General features: G+C 43.1%; 2 protein-coding genes across 3 annotated transcripts in view; both read left to right on the forward strand.

The window, feature by feature from the left end:
* atp8b4 (ATPase phospholipid transporting 8B4) overlaps positions 1-16687 on the forward strand; it is a 363747-nt gene that overhangs the window by 299705 nt on the left and 47355 nt on the right. The gene's annotated exons all lie outside the window — the stretch shown is intronic.
* nnt2 (nicotinamide nucleotide transhydrogenase 2) overlaps positions 8279-16687 on the forward strand; it is a 75175-nt gene continuing 66766 nt past the window's right edge. The window contains exons 1-2 of one of the 2 annotated variants that reach the window (XM_078241381.1): positions 8279-8424; positions 13768-13960. In XM_078241381.1, coding sequence (XP_078097507.1) covers positions 13822-13960 — 139 coding nt within the window. In that variant the 5' untranslated portion in view covers positions 8279-8424; positions 13768-13821. The remainder of the gene's footprint in view (positions 8425-13767; positions 13961-16687) is intronic. The other variant, XM_078241382.1, reaches the window with a different exon arrangement.

The following is a 16687-nucleotide window of genomic DNA, read 5'->3' on the forward strand; positions in this document are numbered from 1 at the left end:
CCATATGGATTTCTCTGTTGTGGCTGACTCACTTAAGGCAGTAAGGTCCTTTTCTGAATCACCATGTGCTCATTCTGTTGCATTTGTTGCATACATGTGTCAAGTTTTAGACCTAATTACATGATTTATTAATCATTTTTTAAAATGTATTCATTCACAGGATGTGGGCATCGCTGGCTAAGTCAGCATTTTTCGCACATACCTAGTTTTCCTTGGGATGGTGGTGTTAAGCTGCCTTCTTAAAACATTGCAGTTCACGTGGTGTAGGTACGCCCACAGCTGTTAGGAAGGGAGCTCCAGAATTTTGACCCAGCGACAGTGAAGGAATAAAGTTTTTAAAGTTTATTTATTAGTGTCAGAAGTAGACTTACATTAACACTGCAATAAAGTTACTGTGAAAATCCCTGAGTCACCACTCTCTGGTGCCTGTTCAGGTACACTGAAGAGAATTTAGCATGGCCAATGCACCTAACCTGCACATCTTTCAGACTGTGGGAGGAAACCAGAGCACCCGGAGGAAACCCACGCAGACACGGGGAGAACGTGCAGACTTTGCACACACACTGACCCAAACTGGGAATCGAACCCAGGTCCCTGGCTGTGAGGCAGCCGTGCTAACCACTGTGCCTCCATGCACCCAATGGTAATATATTTCTAAGTCAGGAGTTGCCATTATACAATCTGATACTTCTAACCAATTTAAGTATTTTCAAATTTTTACGTCCCTTATTTATATTGTTCTTGATATAGTTAGAAAATTAGACAAATATCAGTGCAGGGATTCCTCACTTAACATTGATTCAGCCAATGTTGTTCCGTTATATCATTGCTGATAGTATAGGGAACATATATAACCCCCTAGCATCAGTACATTCACTATAACAGCTCTGACCAAGGGTCATCTAGACTCGAAATGTTGGCTTTATACTATCTCCACAGATGCTGTCAGACCTGCTGCGACTTTCCAGCATTTTCTGTTTTTGTTTCAGATTCCAGCATCCACAGCATTTTGCTTTTATTTCATGATTAACATCATTTGCCAGCAGACCACTATGATAAAAACGTTAATGTATTGGTTAAATCAGCCTTGCTCATACTGAATTCAGTGATAACAAAGATTTAAGGCGCAATACTTAAATAATGAATTGCCACCAACTATTCCATGATGTATTAAGTATGTAAGTAAGTAAAAGAAATTTTCTCCAAAATAGACTGGGGGCCTGACAGGGATAAACACACAGGCAGCAAGTCTAGCAAATAAAACTTGGCCAAACAGACAACCATCTCATTTCATTTCTTACTGAGAAATGTCCAAAAGAATCTAACTCCAGTTTTTCCATCGGGAAAATCTGATTCGCTTGACATTGTTTGGCCTAAAGTCACACTTTGCAGGAACACAACTACAACACTGAGTGAGCAAAACCTGCATTAAGATATCTGATGTAGAGTTAGACACAATGGAAGAACAAGTACTGATCTCTGCAGAATTCTAATCAATGCTGTCCCCAATCTCATGTTGGAATTGTCACAAATGCTCTTTGTTTCCTGTTACAAGTCTATCTTTTAAAAACTTATCAACTATGTCATGGAGAAGGACTTACTTACATTAATTAATACAAGTACAGCCCAAAATGGAGAGAGAAAAAAATACTGCAAACTGAGTGTAACGCAAGACCTGCTGATAAAATCTCTAAAAGAAGTCTGACTGACCACATAACTCTAGGTTCACTCAAACTTTGTCTCAAATTTAGAAGTTCAAAATTTCATACAATGTAGATTTTTTTGAATTACTTACTGCGGTATTTTTGGGGGGAGTTGAAAGGCAGAACTTAGTACAGGCAAGCAAAATATGATCGCCAAATATTCATCAGCAACAGCCTTGTTCAGTTTGTGCCACTTAAGTGTCCAAAAAAAGCAGCATCATCTTCGTTAAAATGTTATAATTGTAACATTTCATTGCTTCAGCTTTCTGCCCTGACATACGTATGGGGTACAGTTCGCTCTACTAACTCCTGTGCTTATGCATCAACACCTTCCTGGCAACACATCCAAGTCATGATGTGGAGATGCCGGCGTTGGACTGGGGTGAACACAGTAAGAAGTCTCACAACACCAGGTTAAAGTCCAACAGGTTTATTTGGTAGCAAATACCATAAGCTTTCGGAGCGCTGCTCCTTCGTCAGATGGAGTGGAAATGTGCTCTCAAACAGTGCACAGAGACACAACGTCAAGTTACAGAATACTGATTAGAATGCGAATCCCTACAGCCAGCCAGGTCTTAAAGGTACAGACAATGTGGGTGGAGGGAGCATTAAACCATGCAGACGCTACGACAACGGATGAATGAACACCGCTCGACAATCACCAGGCAAGACTGTTCTCTTCCTGTGGAGGAGCACTTCAGCAGTCACGGGCATTCAGCCTTGGATCTTCAGGTAAGCGTTCTCCAAGGCGGCCTTCACGACACACGACAACGCAGAGTCGCTGAGCAGAAACTGATAGCAAAGTTCCGCACACATGAGGACGGCCTAAACCGGGATGTTGGATTTATGTCACATTATCAGTAACCCCCACAGCTTGCCTCCTGGGCTTGCAGAATCTCACTAGCTGTTCTGTGTGGGGACAATACACATCTCTTCAACCTGTGTTTAATGCTCCCTCCACCCACATTGTCTGTACCTTTAAGACCTGGCTGGTTGTAGGGATTCGCATTCTAATCAGTGTTCTGTAACTTGATGTTGTGTCTCTGTGCCCTGTTTGAGAGCACATTTCCACTCCATCTGACGAAGGAGCAGCGCTCCGAAAGCTTATGGTATTTGCTACCAAATAAACCTGTTGGACTTTAACCTGGTGTTGTGAGACTTCTTACTGTGAACACATACAAGAGCAGGTTTTTCTTCACCTGTTTGCCTCGAGAAAACTTGTGATGGATCATTTCTACTGATCAACAAAATGGTAATAAAAGGACACATGTTTAAGGTACTCAAAATATAAAGGGAAGATTAAAAACAAGCTCTGACCAAGACTGCAAGAAACTACAAAGGGTTGTGAACATAGCCCAGTCCATCACGCAAACCAGCCTCCCATCCATTGACTCTGTCTACACTTCCCATTGCCTCAGAAAAGCAGCCAGCATAATCAAGGACCCTACACACCCAAGATGTACTCTCTTTCACCTTCGTCCCTCGGGAAAAAGATACAAAAGTCTGTGATCACGTACCAACCGATTCAAGAACAGCTTCTTCCCTGCTGCTATCAGACTTTCGAATGGACCTACCATTTATTAAGCTGATCTTTCTCTACACCTTAGCTACGATTGTAAGACTATATTCTGCACCTTCTCATCTATATCTCTAAGAATGGTATGTTTTATCTGTATAGTGCGCAATAAACAATACTTTTTACTGTATCCCAATGCATGTGACAATAATAAATCAAAGTCGAAGGTAGCTACAATGTGGAATTCTCTGCTGTAAACCATCATTGAAGCCCTTTTTTAAATAACAAAGAATATGATGAGTGTTCAGGTAGTTTGTGGAGAAAGACACCAATGACAACTTGATGTCAGATAGACTCTGCACTGTAATGGTCTATGATTCTATGACTCATATCTAGATTACAGTACCTGTGCAAGAGTGGGCAGTTGACAACTAACATCTCAAGTTAGCAATTGCAAATGTGAAACAAATTTCTGTTTTAACTATCTGATTTTAACAACAAAAACTCTTAGCCCAGGTCCAGATTGTAAAAGTTCACCACAAGATTGCCAACCTTACTCAGGCAGGTCACAAAGATGGCTTTTGTGGTGTGGCAAGAATTTGCCTCTGTCACGTTAAAGTTCAGATACCTTGTGGGGGAATATGAAGGGAGTTGTACTTCACAACTGTCTCTGACCTGCAACTGTTCCATAAAGGGACGTACCAGAAGCAGGAAGTTCATCAGCCTGGTGTTTCAAACCTTAATCGGAATAAAAAATCTACAACATAACTGGGCTGACATTTTAACATCTTATCCATGATTTAAGTTGAAACGTGTGAAACAAGTAAACGCTCATTAAAATGCATTACAGAGCCATTTATGGGGAACCTACATAAAAGCCTGAAGGGAGGAATATGTTATACTGATAGAGCTAAGTAAAGTGGGAAGAGGTTCTTATGGCGCATCAGCACTGACAAAGACCACTTAGGCTGCGTGACCTGTTCCTATACTCAACATTCTTTCCAATTGACCCATCAGCTGCAAGGAAAGGAGCATGTTGTAGTGGCTATTGTAAATTAGTCATTGTACATTTTAACATAATCAAGAACATGATATTCAATGAAAGATTAGCAAAGCAGTCCCTGCCAATGCAATAAAGGGACAATTTAAACTTTAAGGTATGCATTTTGGGGTGACGTCGGCCAGAAGCTTAAAAATAGGTTAAATTATTGAAACTTTAACCTGCTGAGCAAGAACAGAAAGTTGAAATGGATATTTATTGCTCACCTTTGCCTTTATTAAATGGCACAAACTTGCAATCTAATTTACAAACATGCAGGGGGGCAGGAAGATAATAATCTCTCCCTCAATATCAGCAAAACTAAGGAGATTGTCATCGACCTCAGGAAGCGTAGTGGAGGACATGCCCCTGTCTACATCAACAGGGACAAATTAGAAATGGTCGCGAACTTCAGGTTTTTAGGTGTCCAGATCACCAACAACCTGTCCTGGTCCCCCCATGCCGACACTATAGATAAGAAAGCCCACCAAAGCCTCAACTTTCTTAGAAGACTGAGGAAATTTGGCATGTCAGCTACGACTCTCACCAACGTTTACAGATACACCATAGAAAGTGTTCTTTCTGATTGTATCACAGCTTGGTATGGCTCTGCCCAAGACTGCAAGAAACTACAAAAGGTCATGAATGTAGCCCAATCCATCACGCAAACCAGCCTCCCATCCATTGACTCTGTCTACACTTCCCGCTGCCTCGGCAAAGTAGCCAGCAAAATTAAGGACCCCACGCACCCCAGACATTCTCCCTTCCATCTTCTTCCATCAGGAAAAAGATACAAAAATCTGAGGTCACGTACCGACCAGCTCAAGAACAGCTTCTTCCCTGCTGCCATCAGACTTTTGAATGGACCTACCTCGCACTAAGTTGATCTTTCTCTACACCCTAGCTATGACTGTAACGCTACATTCTGCACTCTCGCGTTTCATTCTCTATGAACAGTATGCTTTGTCTGTATAGCATGCAAGAAACAATACCTTCCACTGTATGATAATACAGGTGACAATAATAAATCAAATCAACAAAACACAAGAGAAAATAAAGGACTATCATTTCACTAAACTGCCAAATTCTTGACCAATATACAATATAAACCCATTGACTCCCAAAGTCTCCTTGACTACATTTTCTGCTACTCTGCCTCATGTTGAACCACTCTATTGATTCTCCCATTTTCTCCACCTTTACCACATCTTTCCTGACAATGCTATCTCCCACACCAATGCTTCCTTATTTATAAGTCTTACTTATTCTGCAACAGAGGATTCCCCTCCATCATGGTCAAAACCCTCACCCGTGTCCATTGTATTCCCTGCACTCCTGCTGTCAGCAGTCCTTCCTCCCGCTCCCTCCCTACCCCCACCGGAACCATAGTAAAGTTTCTGTTGTCCTCAGCTACTAGCTTCCACATTGAACTAATCATCTTCTGCCATTTCCATTGCCTCCATACACACCTTCACCTCCCCTTTCAACATTCTGAAGGCACATTCCCTCTTGACACCCTGATCCATTCTTCAATCACACTCAACACCCCTTCCCCTTCTCACAGTAAGAATAGGAAATGCAACACCTGCTCCTTCACTTCGTTTCCCATCCAGGGCACATGCCCTCCTTCCAAGTGGAACAGCAATTTGCCTGCACTTCATTCAATTTGGTATACTGTATTCCCAGCTCATGATTCAGTCTCTTCTGCACTGAGACACAAGACTGGGTGACTGCTTTGTGGAACACTTAGATTCAAGTCCACAACCATTACCCTGCACAGCTGATGACCTGTCATTTTAATTTTCTGCCCCACACCCACACTTCCCTCCACTGTTCAAATGCAGCTCAAAGGAAAACTCAAGGAACTGCATCTCATTGGACACTTTTTCGCCAGCTTCCAGACTTGACAATGAGTTCAACAATTTCAGGAGATATCTCTGGTTTGTTGGAGGGCAGATACTGGTGATGATCCTGCTCTTAACAGGGGGTAAATGCCCCAGCAGTGCTCAACTCTCCAAGTAGTGCTTCAGAGCTGCCGGCTCTATAACAGGGCTTGGAACAAGGGGGAGCCTACTCACTGTTCTCAACACAAGAGAGCTGGTGGTGTAGTGGTCGTATCACTAAGTTTAAGTGATATGTGGAGTTTATTTATTAGTGTCACAAGTAGGCTTAACAGTGCAATGAAGTTACTATGAAAATTCCCTAGTCGCCACACTCCAGCGCCTGTTCAGGTAAACTGAGGGAGAATTTAGCATGGCCAATCCATCTAACCAGCACGTCTTTCGGACTGTGGGAGGAAACCGGAGCACCTGGAAGAAACCCACGCAGACACGGGGAGAATATGTAAACTCCACACACTGACCCAAGCCGGGAATCGAATCCCAGTCCCTGGCACTGTGAGGCAGCAGTGCTGACCACCGTGCCGCCCACTCGACTAGTAGTCTTGAGACTCAGACTAATGCTCTGGGAATGTAGGTTCAAATCCCACCTTGGCAAATTTAAATCCAGTTGAAAGATGCTGTTAGGAATGGGGACCATAAGAACGTCAGTGCTGCAACAGTGCCTGCCAGTTAAATGAACTGTCATCTCTGGTATGAGTGATCTTGTGTAATTTTTTTCCCATGCACAAGGAGATAATTGCTTGTTAAAAATATTCCTTTTTATGGAAGGAGCTGTAATAGGTAGCCAATAAACTTGATGGACAAGATCACTAAATCTGTCCTTGGTATGTAAATGCATTCCAGGAAAATGTACATTTAAGAATATATGCTTTTAGTTGACATTTTAATGGATACACGATTTTGAGAAATTTTTTTGTGTGAAGTTAAAATAAAATTGATTGTTGTAAAAACCCATCTGGTTCACTAATGAAGCATTTAGATGAATACTTGAGCTACACAGCATATAAGACTATAGGCCAATTGCTGGAAAATTGGATTGGAATGGACAGATGCTTGCTTCCTAGTGCAGACATGGGTTGAAAGGCCTCTTTTTGTGCTGTGAAACACTCTCGCCAAAATCTTGCTGCCATTTACACCAGCGGGATCTTATGGCTCTGCCGAAGGTGCATCCCCACCACTGATTTCCTGGTAGCGAGGGGTGTATTCGGAAATCCCATTGACAAGGACAAGACCATAAGAACCCACCACCTGTCGCTGCCTCCTGTCGCTGCAAGATACGCCGCAGAGGGGGAGGGAAATCCCACTCTACGACCCTAATGTCCTTTAAGAAAGAACTCTGCCATACAGTGACTCCAGATCCACAGCAATGTGGTTGACTCTCAAATGCCCTTCCTTTGAAGGCTGGTTGCTGGGATGGGCAACAAATGTTGGATGTCAAAGGGGTGATGCCCACATCCCATCAAAGCATGTTTAAGAAACTGCTTCCCAGAAGTTTACACTGCTAGTCTTGTTGTGGGCAAAAGTGTGGAGGGGGATTGAGAATCCCCACTTGGTCTCAAAGCCTTAGTCTCCGACTCCTGGCTTGGGTCACTGTGCGGAGTCTGCACGTTCACCCTGTGTCTGCGTGGGTTTCCTCCGGGTGCTCCGGTTTCTCCCCACAGTCCGAAAGACGTGCTGGTTAGGTGCATTGGCTATGCTAAATTCTCCCTCAGTGTACCCGAACAGGTGCCGGAGTGTGGCGACTCGGGGATTTCCACAGTAAATTTATTGCAATGTCGATGTAAGCCTACTGGTGACAGTAATAAATAAAATGTTAATATCAGCCTACTTGTGACAGTGATAAATAAACTTAAAACTTTGGTTTAATTCTCCATGCTCTTCTGATCCAGTTTGCTTTGACATTGAGAAGCAAGAACAAGAGGAGTGAGAGAATGAGTAAAATGGAGAGAGGGGGTGGGAAGCTGGTTAGCACTGGGGTTGTAGAGATTTGAGGAGTGAGAATGAGGGGGATGAATGCAGTGGAGTCTGTAATCTCTCACTCACACACACAGCTCACAGTTCCGCCACCAACTCGAGCCTTCTTCCTGCCGCACAATCACATGAGGGTTTATTAAAAGGAGAGAGAGGAAAGAGCGGGCGTCTGACGTGACTGAAGGTCACAGGGGAGGGGGAAAGAGAGAGAAATCCCTCCCCCTCTCTCTCTCTGTCTGAGTCTCCCGGAGCCTGGCGGATCCGCTGCCCGGCTCGGCCCGGCGAGCTTTGTAGGTGGGTTTCCTTTTGAATCGGGTGAATGAGGCGGGAGTGGGATGAGGTGGTGTTTGTTATGTTGTGTGTTTGTGTGGAGAGAGAGAGCGAGAGAGGCCAGTCTTCCACCTCTCTCTCTCTCTCTCGACTGCAACCAATGGCCTTAATGATCAATCCCAAATCTGAAGGTTATTGAGGAGATTTACCTCAAAATTAGAAGATTAAACCCTCCCAACAATTTATTTTGCAAAAACAAAGCAAAATATGTGAACGTTGGCTGTGCATTTTCAGTTTCTCTCATTTTGGCCCGTTTTCCTTTTTAAAAAAATATTTATTTGTTCTTCCCAAAATGCTAGTGTCAGCACAGTACCTGATCAGTCAGGATTTCTGTTTTTGGACACATGGAGTAAGGATGAAGTTTTTACTGACCTTTCTTTTCCCCCTCAAGTTTGTCCTTCTCTGCCCTTTGGTGTCATTGTCCTCCATTGCAATCAGTCGTTTGTTGGGACCAGAACTGTTGTGTTGTGACCCAGTTATACCCAACAGAATGATTTATTATAACCTCCCTAGCAACGCCTGCATTGTAGAATGATCTTTTGTGAAGTAGTCACCTATTGGAGTAAACTGCTTGATTTCATGTCATCTGAAAGGGCCTCCATATGTTGTCACTGGTAGAAAATCCAGCCTCAAAAGCTTCTCCTTCTCTCCCAATGAACTGTCATAGTGGCCACATGGGACAGATTCCGGCAAAAGGGTTTTTATTTTGGACATCATCATTAAAAGGGAGCTAAACTGTCCTCTCCTGGAAGAGGGACTGGAGTTAGAGAAGAAGTATTAATAGCATTGCTCCCTCCCCCTCAGCCCAAATGTTCTTATCCTTATTTAAGTGAGAGATCCTACCTAGAAGGACTTTTGCTTTAAAGAACAGTATCACGTGATGGTGGTGGGGTATAAAGTTAACGATAAAATAATCACAAATGGACTCTGGATAGAGCATACTTGACTCAAGTGACTTTCTCACTTAAAACGTTTTCATGGAATCCCTGCAGTGCAGAAGGAGGCCATTCAGCCCATAGAGTCTGCACCGACCACAATCCCACCCAGCCCCTATTCCTGTAACCCCACGCATTTACCCTGCTAATCCCCGCCTGACACTAGGGTCAATTTAGCATAGCCAATCAACCTAACCTGCACATCTTTGGACTGTGGGAGGCAACCGGAGGAAATGCATGTATGCATTCAAGTGTATTGTGGGCAGCACAGGTGGTCAGCAGTGCCGCCCCCCCCCCCCCCCCCCCACAGCGTCAGGGACCTGGGTTCAATTCCGGCCTCGGGTGACTGCCTGTGTGGAGTTTGTACGTTCTCCCTGTGTCTGCCTGGGTTTCCTCTGGGTGTTCCGGTTGCCTCCCACACTCGAAAGATGTGCAGGTTAGGTGGATTGACCATGGTAAAAGCATGGGGTTATTGAGGGGGGGGGGCTCTTTTGGAGAGTCAGTGCAGACTCAATGGGCCAAATGACCTCATTTTGCACTGTAAGGATTCTGTGGTTCTGTAAGGATTCTGATTGCTTTCAAGCCAAAGGGTAACAAACTTATAGTTTAAAAATCTGCAAGTACAATAACCTCTGTCAGCAACTTAATCTCTTAATTTCATCTCTCAAACTTCATATGCCCATCTTCCTCTTTACAAATACCATCATTCTTAAACACTCTTGAATCTTTAATGATCATTCTATGTTTTTTTCTTGATTGAATCCACTGCTTTATGATTGTCAGAGTTATAGATCCTTTCTGTGCTACTGTGCATTCTTACAATCAGTATTGTGTGTGGAGTGACAATCAACTTTTTTAACCCTGTGGTTGACAGGTCAGACACAATTGAGTGTCCTATCTCCTGCATCTCTGCCCTTGCCCCTTCCCCTCCCTCCCAGAACCATGGCAGGGTCCCTCATATCTTCAGTTTTTACCCCACAACCCTCTATGTTATAGAAGTCATAGAAACTCTACAGTGCAGAAGGAGGCCATTCGGCCCATCGAGTCTGCACCGACCACAATCCCACCCAGGCCCTACCCCCACATATTTACCCGCTAATCCCTCTAACCTACGTATCCCAGGACTCTAAGGGGCAATTTATAACCTGGCCAATCAACCTAACCTGCACATCTTTGGACTGTGGGAGGAAACCGGAGCACCTGGAGGAAACCCACGTAGACACGAGGAGAATGTGCAAACTCCACACAGACAGTGACCCGAGCCGGGAATCGAACCTGGGACCCTGGAGCTGTGAAGCAGCAGTGCTAACCACTGTGCTACCGTGCCGCCCTAAGGACGATCCTCTGCCATTTCCACCCCAGCATGATGCCACCACTAAACACATCTTCACCTCCCGTCAGCATTCCACAGGGACCACTCCCTCCTGGTCACCCTGGTCCAATCCTCCATTGACCCCCTAACCCTTCATCCCCATCCCACAACACCTTCCCATGCAATCGCAACACCCCTTGACCTCCTTCCTCCTCACTGACCAAAGGCCCAAACATTCCTTTCGGGTGAAGCAGCATTTCACTTGCATCACCTTCAATTTTGTCCACGGATTCGCTGTTCCCAATGCAGGAGACGAAACGTAGATCAGGTGACCACTTTGCAGAACACCTTCGCTCAGTCCACAAGCATAACCCCAACCTTCCTGTCGCTCGCCACTTCAACTCAGTATCTTACTTTCACGCCCACATGTCTGTCCTTGGCCTGGGGCTGCAGTGCTCCAATGAAGCCTGACACAAACTAGAGCAACAACCCTTCATCTTCCCATTAGGCATGTTACAGCCTTCTGGACTCAACATTGAATTCAACAAGTTTCGAATGTGAACTCTCTGAGGCTGGAGGCTCAGAAGTTGCAGTATGTTCCTGCATCTCCACTGAAACCTGAATAATACAGTATTTATTTCTAGTGAAAGGTTTTCACTATTGCACGCTGATAAGCTGCTGTTTCGTCTTCCCTTTACCCTCCCATGCCTCAATGGACTTAAAACTAAGATTTCCAACATGGCAAAAATGTTGCATTCTCTAGTACATCATCATCTGTCATGTTCATGAGTCTGGTAAGAACCACACCTGAGGATGATCAAGCATAGGTTGTGTGAAACCTTTATAGTTGTCAGTGAGAGCTCATTTCCAAACTATTTTGAATTCAAATCCAGCTGCTGGAGTTGAACAGTGTTCTAAACACATATCACAGACACACAGTCAATTTAATTCCTTAGCACTCCCATATCCCTTTCACAGACAGGTTTTGTACATTATTGAGCTCCTCCAGATTTCTCACATAGCATTAGCATTCGTCAGTAATATAGGAAGAAGTCTCTCAACACCAGGTTAAAGTCCAACAGGTTTATTTGGTAGCACAAGTTTTCGGAGCGCTGTTCCTTCATCAGATGAGTGGAGAGTTGGGTTTACAAACAGGGCATATCTGGGAACAGACTCAATTGCAAGATAATCTATAGGCTCTGTGCTTTCTCCTGCACCAATAGAGTCTATAGATGCCCTGTTTGTGAACCCAACTCTCCACTCACCTGATGAAGGAGCAGCCCTCCGAAAGCTCATGCTACCAAATAAACCTGTTGGACTTTAACCTGCTGTTGTGAGACTTGCAGTGTCCACCCCAGTCCAATGCCAGCAACTCCACATCGTGTCAATAATATACGCCATTGAACCTTAAGTTTATTTATCAGGACAATTTTGTTTGCTGTATCAGTTTCTTCAGCCATTTATTTGTTACATATCCATGTTGATAATATTTATCCAGCAGCGGAATTGTAGAAATAAGTTTCTGTAGCAGTGCTGTCAATATTGTGACTTGGGCCATATTGATGTTTTAGTTTCCCTGTGATAAATTGTAACAAAACCCAAAATAAATAACACAACATAGCTTGGAATTGTTGCAACCTATGTAATTAATGAAAAGAAATGGCAGACCCTCAATAGATCCAAAATAGCACTTGTTAAAATAAATATTCACTTCTAAGTGTAACTGGGGAAGGAGTTAGACGTGGCGCAATGTTAGGGTGAAAAACAGTGCTTAGAAAAACAGTATTGAATTGAGGAAATTAATTGACAACAGAGAAAAATGGAGGATTTGATATTCAAAAATCAGTGTGACAATAATGTCTAACGCAGTGGTTCCCAAAGGGTGCGGCGCGCCACGCTGGTGCGGCGAGAGAGGATGGCAAGTGTGGCGGGAAGATTCAAGGACAATCAAAGAAACATTTAAACATGGATTAGATATTTTTCCAAAGTGATTGTTTTATACTTTCTGGATGTCCCATGATCATATTATAAAGTAGTTGTGTTCTATGTTATGAATCAAGCACTGCTAGGAGTCGTTTTTTTTTGTTTTTGAATGTATTTCTTATCAATTTTTATTCCGAAAGTGCGGCCCAGTGAAAAAGGTTTGGGAACCACTGGTCTAATGGAAGAAAAGCCAATTCAGTCGAGTTGAGACCTCAGTGGGGGCACAGGATGAGCAAAGAAAGTTGCTTGCGGTAGCTTTGTAGTAACAGATATGAGTTTGGGTATAGTACTGATTACAAAGGGCACTAAATTATATCTGAGTTAATAGATATGCAAAAATCGATCTGTCGCAGAAACATAATTGTTTAGCTGTATCACAATGTTAATTCATTCTTTCAACCATAAGCGATATATTTATTTATATGTTTACAATAATTTACCTTCCCTTCTCCTGAATACTTATCTTCCTTCCACATGCATTAGTGTCAGATTATATTTTATTGCTTATCAATTGCACAATAAGCCTCAGATTCATTATGATAGATTCTTCTCTTTTCCGCATGCTGGTTAAACTCTTAGCTTATTGCCCTTTGATCAGGATCAGTTCTGTGAGCTTTTCAATCAACAAATGATTAATTGAGGAATAAATTCATTGATGCTGCATTCCCAGTGATATGCTCTGATTGAAGGTTGCATGGCTTGGAGAATAGGTGCTCTGATGCTGTAATCTTATCCCTGAGCAGGGTACGGGTTTGGTGAGTTCATCCATTTTTAACTACAGCAGCAGAATTGCAACTTTTAATTTTCAGATGATCAACGTAATGCATCCCATGACATTAGAACTGGGCACCATACCTTTTCATTTAAAGAATCCTGAATTCCTGACGAGAGGAAATGTTTTGGTTTACACCAACCCGTGCTGCAACAATCTCCGGTGTTACAGCAGTCTTAATAGTAGAGGTGCAGTGCCAAGTCAAAAAGAACACAGTGTCTACTTAACCATCTGTCACTGGCTTTATGGGAATGCTGGCCTCCCTGTTATCTACATTCTAAGTTTTGTTTTCCCCTTCTCTCTAGGGTGGCTTGACTTTAAAATAAAAGTAGAAGGACAATCCTCGCCCGCCATTCATCATGGCCAGTTTATTCCGTGGTGCGATGTGCTGCTCTTTACCATTGTTCCACAGTGTACCAACTGTGACAGTTAAGCGAACACCATGCAAACGTTATTTTAGAACTTACCGGGTGTTGTGGAACCAGCAAGCAGTCAAAGGTAAAGATTTGTGATTTTTAAAAATATATTAGTTTGCATGCAGTTAAACAAGAGGAGTGAGTTGCTCCTGTGAGCTACTTGCATGCGTTCTTAATTCACATCAGTTAAAACCTCCTGACATGTTTTGACCATCCAGAGGTTTGCTCCCCTTGGAAGCTCGTGATGCACAATGCAAATTCCACTCCATTCTATTTGTGCAGGCTCATGAAAAGCACAGAGCTTTGCATGCCTTAAAACAACTAATATGGATGACCCGATGGATGTGGGGAACCGTGATTATGTATAGCTGTTGCTACACTGACTGAACTGCAGAATCAGCTTGTGCTTTACTTTTAATGTCAGTATAGGAACATGAGGGCAAACTCCACATTGTTTTCCATATGGTACTCGCATATAATCAATACTTAAATATGAAATAAAGACAAATATAATTTAACCATCTGAAAGTTCTTGTTTAGCTTCCTTTGTGTCAAAGAGCACCGTGCCACCCCAGTATTTTTAAGTTTGACTGTCATGTTCTTGTGCATGTTATGATTCCTTGGGTTGTGCAGGAAAAATGATTGATCTTGCTGCAGGTCTGACTAGCTGGTCAGCCTTTCCTAGGCCCATGTTGGGCAGTGTTCCCAGCAACTGTTTACTCAAACTTGAGAACGCGTCTCTGCCAATAAAGGAGTGATATGTGAAACCAGCATGTGTGCAGTGAAAGGGGAGTCGCTGAGAGCTGGGTATAATGTTCATATAGAATTTGTGTAAGGAAATAGTGTCTTTATTCCAGGATATAGGGTACCTTCAGAGTATTGAGCAAATTGCATAAATAGTTCCTTGCCTTGCTAATTCTATGTTCAAAAGGCAAAATAGAATTGTAGACGTTTACAAGGATTCATCTCATTGTGTCTTTAACAGCTTTTTATTAAAGCTAAAATTTAATTCTCATAGGCTTTTTAAAAAAATCATTGCGTACATAAAGTTTATTCATTTATTAGTCACAAGTAAGGCAATGAAGTTCCTGTGAAATTCTCCTAGTTGTCACACTCCGGCGCCTCTTCGGGTCATTGCACCTAACTAGTACGGCTTTCAGATTGTGGGAAGAAACCAAAGCTCCCGGAGGAAACCCACACAGACCCACACATGCAAAGTCCACACAGACAGTGACCCAAGCCGGGAATCGAACCCGGGTCCCTGGCGCTGTGAGGCAGCAGTGCTAACCACTGTGCCACCGTGCTGCCCCAGTACATGGCTGGCAAGGCTGGCACCCAATGCCCCTTCCTTGTTAGCCAGAGGAATATGTGACAAGTTTCTCTGCTAATATTGAAGCAATTTTCCTTTTCAAAAAGATGCAATTGTCAATTCCATGTTGCAACAAGACTCTTAATCCACCTAACCCTTCTCTTTATTCCTAGTGATACGAGGAATAGATAGTGTTTCAATTCAACGCAATAGTGTCCAGTTGCAGAATATATTTCAATAGAATCCCCGACATAGTTTTTAACTTGCTGCTATGAGGCTAACTTATAAACTTCAGCTGTGTTTTTTAAGCAATGCTTATCGCAGAATCACAATCTTTACAGTGCAGAAGGAGGCTATTCGGTCCATAGAGTCTACACTGGCTCTCTGCAAGAGCAATCAACCTCGCCCCACTCGCTGTTTTATCCATATAACCTTGCACATTCTTTCTTTTCAGATAGCAATTTCCTTTTGAATACCTCAATCAAACCTGCCTCCACCACTCTCGCATCATTTATACTCCTTTTGATTCTGTACTTTCTTGAGTGGAGACAATTTCTTACTATTTACCCTGTCCATACCTCTCCATCTTAAATACTTTTAGCGAGTCTCCACTCAGCTTTCTTTTCTCCAAGGAAAACCGTCCCAACCTCTCCAATCTTTTGATTTGATTTATTATTGTCAGCTGTATTAGTATACAGTGAAAAGTATTGTTTCTTGTGCCCTATACAGACAAAGTATACCGTGCATTGAGAAGGAAAGAAGAGAGTGCAGAATGTAGAGTTACAGTTATAGCTAGGGTGTAGAGAAAGATCAAATTAATACAAGGTAGGTCCATGATAGCATCAGGGAAGAAATTGTTCTTGAGTCATTTGATATGTGTCCTCAGATGTTTGTATCTTTTTGCCGATGGAAGAAGGTGGAAGAGAGAATGTCCGGGGTGTGTGGGGTCCTTGATTATGCTGGCTGCTTTTCCGAGGCAGCTGGAAGTGTAGACAGAGTCAATGGATGGGAGACTAGTTTGAGTGATGGACTGGGCTTCATTCATTACCCTTTGTACATTTTTGCGGTCTTGGACAGAGCAGGAGCCATAACAAGCTGCGATACAACCAGAAAGAATGCTTTCTATGGGGCACTGTAAAAGTTGGTGAGAGTTGTAGTAGGCATGCCAAATATTCTTAGCCTTCTGAGAAGGTAAAGGCATTCGTGGGCTTTCTTAACTATAGTGTCGGCATTGGGAGGGACCAGGACAGGTTGTTGGTGATCTGGACACCTAGAAACTTGAAGCTCTTGACAATTTCCACTTCATCCCCTTTGATGTTGACAGGGGCATGTCCTCCACTACACTCCCTGAAGTCGATGACTATCGCCTTCGTTTTATTGACATTGAGGGGGAGGTTATTGTCGTCGCACCAGTTCACCAGATTCTCTAACTCTTTCCTCTACTCCATCTCATCATTGATTGAGATCCAACCCACTATGGTGGTGTCATCAGCAAACTTG

This window comes from Mustelus asterias, chromosome 24 (assembly GCF_964213995.1).
Source record: "Mustelus asterias chromosome 24, sMusAst1.hap1.1, whole genome shotgun sequence".
Lineage (NCBI taxonomy): Eukaryota > Metazoa > Chordata > Chondrichthyes > Carcharhiniformes > Triakidae > Mustelus > Mustelus asterias.